This window comes from Sphaeroforma arctica, assembly GCF_001186125.1.
Source record: "Sphaeroforma arctica JP610 unplaced genomic scaffold supercont1.680, whole genome shotgun sequence".
Classification (NCBI taxonomy): Eukaryota; class Ichthyosporea; order Ichthyophonida; genus Sphaeroforma; species Sphaeroforma arctica.
This window is the reverse complement of record NW_014039878.1, coordinates 18,029-23,532: the sequence shown is the minus strand read 5'-3', so window position 1 is coordinate 23,532 and position 5,504 is coordinate 18,029. Positions and strand designations below refer to the sequence as shown.

The following is a 5,504-nucleotide window of genomic DNA, read 5'->3' as shown; positions in this document are numbered from 1 at the left end:
GTTAGTTAGTTAGTTAGTTAGTTAGTTTAGTTAGTTAGTTTAGTTAGGTTAGTTTAGTTAGTTAGTTAGTTAGTTAGTTAGTTAGTTATTACGTACTACACACACACACACACACACACACACACACACACACACACACACACACACACACACACACACACACACATATATATTATTATATATATATATATATATATATATATATATATATATATATATATATATATGGGGTGCCACATTCACTCTTCCCTTCTTTCTTGCTTTTATGTTCCTGCCTTAGCGAGTGGAAGTACCTGTTGATCAGCAATGCCACTGTCACTGATGCCAACGGCACAATTTCCACAGTAGTCAACGATGCAGATCCTGGCGTGTTAGGGCTTGCCAACGGTATGTGTGCGTTGTTTGTGAGCAGTATGGAATGCTTATACATGATTTTTTTTTAGTATGAGTGTCTTGTATGCTTGTATTGTGATGTGTATGTGCCTGTTGGGGTTTGGGTGTGAATATGTCCGATATGCTAATTGGTCAATAGCAGGAGTGCTGTATACACTTTGACTGCCATTGCGACATACTTTGGTTTTTGCCGCTCTTCCGTCCGAATTCGTGTACCTGCTTGTTTACATGCACACGCGAGGATCTGTTCATAAGGGTTGTTGCTTGTTGGATTGATTTTATGCCTATGTTCGTCATGCACATATAGTGTTAATCCCAAACTACTGTATTCTCTTTTTTCTCCAAATTATCCATTGGTCCTATATCACATTTTTCAATGCATCTTCTAGCATTAGAAATTCGTGGCTATAATCTCATACCCCCATCTGGCCTATACACATCTGCACAGGCTCGGTTGTGCCCATGTCTGCGTTGCCCATTGTGGTTGACCAGACCAGTGTGGTGTTTGCACCGAAAGCCGGGTATTTTGGGTCCGTCACCATCCGGGTGCAGCGGTTGTCTGTGGACTCGCTGACCCCTACTGAGGTACGTGCGTATGTGGCAATGATCTGTTCCGCGTGGGAATGTACTGGTTAATAATGGATACACTGTGTAGAGTTTTAGGGGGTTGTTCTAAAAAACCCTAAAAGTTCTCCCTAGAAGTTGTAGAGCTCGTCTTTCTCCGATTTAATTTCTACACTACCCTATATTCGTAGTATCAGCTATTCTTTGTATTTGCTTCACTCTCTACCGGCCGAAGGTCAACGTTTATATCTTCTCCCATGTGTGTGTGGGTCTGTGCGCTCATCTCATACGCTTTCTCGCTGAACAGTTGTACTTCAATATAGTCTGTCGTTTACTATTGTGCATTTACACGTCTGTGCGTCCACACTCTGCGGTTGGCTACGCATACGCCGTGGTTGGGTTGTCTAGCTCCTGATACTTATACGATCAATTCTGATCTATAACAAAAAACCCCACATACATATCTGAAATATATTCTTATCTGGAAACCAGAAAATATATATTTAGCTTCGGAAAGCAGAGGCTTGAATACAGATGAGGCAAGACAACGTTTTTTGGAATTGCTTTTAGGATTCAAGGATTTTAAAGTTTGGAGTTTTAGGGTTAGCCAATGCTTAAAACTAGACCTGAATAATTGTCTGTCGCTCATTCGTTGTGACTGTCACTGTGCAGAATGAGACGACTGATTACATGAACATGCAAATGGATATCATGAAGAACTGGGCCCCACAGGCGGGCAATGCAGGGTATGTGGTGGTGTGCACGGTGCACGAATCAACAAGCAGTGTGGTATGGTACAGGTACAGTGCAATGTTGCAAGTGGTATGTGATAGGAATGTGATTTTCTGAGTACAGTGCAATGGTGCAAGTGGTATGTGATAGGAATGTGATTGTCTGAGTACAGTGCAATGGTACTAGTGATATGTGATAGGAATGTGATTGTCTGAGTACAGTGCAATGGTGCAAGTGGTATGTGATAGGAATGTGATTGTCTGAGTACAGTGCAATGGTGCAAGTGGTATGTGATAGGAATGTGATTTTCTGAGTACAGTGCAATGGTGCAAGTGGTATGTGATAGGAATGTGATTTTCTGAGTACAGTGCAATGGTACTAGTGGTATGTGATAGGAATGTGATTGTGCAAGTAGTATACTGTGCTATATCTGGTAACCGATGGTGACTGGTTCTGCTAGAGGAGTATGGAGTATGAATGAACAAGCAGTAAATGTAGAATGCAATGGTACAAGTACTATATGATAGGGTCATGATAACACATAAATTTAAATGTCATAATTGTTACCGGACATGTCGTTTGTTGGCAGGTATGCCATCGAGTGCACCAGCATGTACTACCTGCACACACGAATACTTTAAATATCGTTACTGTGATCATGAGTGATGAATTTACAGGCAGCCCACGGGGTACAATAACATTGATGGTCGTGAATATGAACACTCACATGTTGTAATTAATATCGAACATGTTGTTTATTGGCAGATATGCCATAGAGTGCGACGGGTTTAACGACTACTTGTATGCGCCGTATTTCAAATGGCCTGTCGGTAATTATACCTCAGTGGTTGACAATATCACGCGGTTTGGCGGAGGACCAATCACAGTCGAAGGATGGAGTTACGTTATCAAAGACCACGTGGCCGACAGGTACAGTGATATATAAATATAACCACCTTGTATTGCATTGTAAGAAGACTAGAGTATTGCCTTGTATTACTGTGCAGGAGAACCCATTCAAATATTCAAAATAAACCTCGCTTATTGCTTACAGGTTACAGGTTGCATAATTTGTTACATCGGTGTGATACTCTCTCTATAGCGCTTGTTCTTTTTCGTATTGTTATATCATATTTCCTGCGAGTGTTTTGCACCTCCTGTCGTCAGTTCGAACAGACCGTCTAAAGAGGTGGTTTGCTTTGTTTGCACACCCTTTTAAAGGGGTCGCCTGTCCTTCTTTCATGACTGTGCTGCACGCCTTCTAAAGGAGTTGTTTGTTCTTTGTAAATGGTTGTACACTACACCCCTTTCAAATGGATAGTCCTGTCCTGCTAACATTATTGCGTGCACCTTTTAAAGGGGTTGTTTGTTCTTTGTAAATGGTTGTACACTACACACCTTTCAAATGGATAGTCCTGTCCTTCTAACATTGTCGAGTTCCACCTTTTAACGGGGTTGTTTGTTCTTTGTAAATGGTTGTACACTACACACCTTTCCAATGGATAGTCCTGTCCTTCTAACATTGTTGAGTGTACCTTTTAAAGGGGTTGCTTGTTCTTTGTAAATGGTTGTACACTACACATCTTTCAAATGGATAGTCCTGTCCTTCTAACATCGTTGTGCCATAGGTCTGCTCTGTTGGTCTGATATCATTGTGTGTCTCACACTCTTTTGTTTGCGGTTGCAGTGTCGTGTGGTCCATTGGGTCGGGTGAACAGGCGAAGTGGAATACCGACGAACGCAATCCGTACAAGAAAACGGGCAGGTGTGTGGTATTGCCATAGCTGTGTAAGCTGTGCATACGTATCTGTTCCATGCATCTGCGTGCGCCACGCTTGTCTTATGTATTGAATACCTGCACATGGGCATAGTAGAAGCTGATGAAACGTCACGTGCACACTGTATATGTGTATTAACTTACACACATGGACATCTGTAGTATTCATATATCGCAAGCACACACATGTATGTATACCGATAGCTTGCACACACCTACAACCACATCACTAGCATGCACGAAGTACTCACCCACACGCCCGTCAATTGTCACTTACCCTCTCCAAGGCAATGCACCAGACACAGTGATGCTGTGATGGCCCCTGTGGGTGTGCGTGAGACATGTCTGATCGCTACGCATTTGTGTATGAAAGTACGTTTTGTAGCGCATAATTACATTGTAGTTGTTCGGCACACGCCCTCATTGCATGCCCACGCGCGTGTCGCTATGGATATTGTGGTATCGTATGCTGTCATCCATGTTTGGTTGTTGTGGTGCACTGTCTTTTGGTTGGACCATTTTTTCCTCTTGTATAAACCCTAAAAACTTGTACTCTACAGATTGATGTTTGCCATGCCCAGTTCAGCACGGCCGCAAAAGTTCCGTTTCGATGTGGGCAGTCTCTCACGCACCAGTGGTATGACCTAAGCTAGACTGTCCATGAGTCACATACACGCCATACGTTTATGACATCTAATTGCATACATATGTTTATTATAACTAGCTACACACTTAACGTTTATTGCAACTATTTGCGCACATACGTGTATTACAACTAAATTCATAAGAACTATCATTGTAATTGGTTGCATGCATGCTAATATGATGTACACGCGATCGCTACGTTATAAAGAGGCCTCGTACGTACACACACACCCCACGGTGGACAATTGCTGGAGTCTCTATCTTCGTTTATGTCTCAGTTTGCTGCACAAAACGTCACGCCTGCGTAGTCTGCGCATGAGTATCAAGCGATATGTTAATGGATAGGCATGTGTGCTGTGTATGGCTACGTTTGGCGTATAGCGTGTGTGTTGGTGATGTAGTGAGACGTTGGGGCTACGGCTACTTTACTTGGAAGTGTATACAGACTTACACCACCCATACCTCCGCTTCATATTGGCTGTTCTCAGATAGCTGTACGATTACAGCGCACTAAAACATCAGATGGTTGTGACGGATACTTCACATGCCAAGCCTTAAACCCTAAACCCTAAACTCTAAACCCTACACATACTAAACTCGTCCTCTCCATCACCTGCAGCCGCGGTGACAGACTTAGGCGGCACTTGGGTCCACTTCGCGGTGGTGCATTCACAGGTATACATATATATATATGTTCCAAATGATGCGTGGATGTGCTTATCTGTATCTACATACGTATGTACATGTGTGTGCCTACGTGTATGTAGATGAGCATTTATATAAAATAGGGGTATAGGCTATAAAGAGGTAGATATGAATCCAGTATAATTCTGACATGCCTACGGATATGTATATACCTCTGCGCTCGAATGGCGAACGGCTCCTCAGGGCTATCGCCACTCAAGACACACCCATGGTACGCATGAAGTACTTGTTGGGCAGTGCGATAGAGTGCACAACTATTGTGTGTGTGCAAGTACCAGCTATGTAGCCGTCTGAAAAATTGCGAGCACTGTAGCACATAACGTATGTCTACATAATATCGATACTACAAAACATGTATATTTAACAAAGCCGTCTGTTTGATATATGTATGTGTACGCAACTCGTATACACACAGAGGACATATGTACATATTAAAATAACAGAGTGCATGACATGTTTTTGACACAAATAACTGATGAACATATCACAATGTCATTACAAACCATGGCTGATAAAACAAACGTGCATGCACGCTCATCCGCAGGTGTCTGGGACCAGTTCGTTGGTGTATCTCAATGGGCAGTTGGCGTCCAGTACAACGCACAACCACACAGGCGTAGGCACACTGCGCGATAGCAACGAGGGTGCGCAAGCACCCCATCAACGCCGAGTAGAGGTACGAGAGTAT

At 42.8% G+C, this 5,504-nt stretch overlaps 1 protein-coding gene across 1 annotated transcript in view; it reads left to right on the top strand.

Moving 5' to 3' along the window:
• SARC_08009 (hypothetical protein) overlaps positions 1-5,504 on the top strand; it is a gene marked incomplete at both ends in the record, with an annotated part of 24,845 nt that overhangs the window by 8,484 nt on the left and 10,857 nt on the right. The window contains 8 exons of the mRNA XM_014298026.1: positions 281-387; positions 842-978; positions 1,630-1,703; positions 2,455-2,619; positions 3,377-3,454; positions 4,027-4,103; positions 4,731-4,786; positions 5,361-5,492. Of these exons, the coding sequence (XP_014153501.1) occupies positions 281-387; positions 842-978; positions 1,630-1,703; positions 2,455-2,619; positions 3,377-3,454; positions 4,027-4,103; positions 4,731-4,786; positions 5,361-5,492 (826 nt within the window). The remainder of the gene's footprint in view (positions 1-280; positions 388-841; positions 979-1,629; positions 1,704-2,454; positions 2,620-3,376; positions 3,455-4,026; positions 4,104-4,730; positions 4,787-5,360; positions 5,493-5,504) is intronic.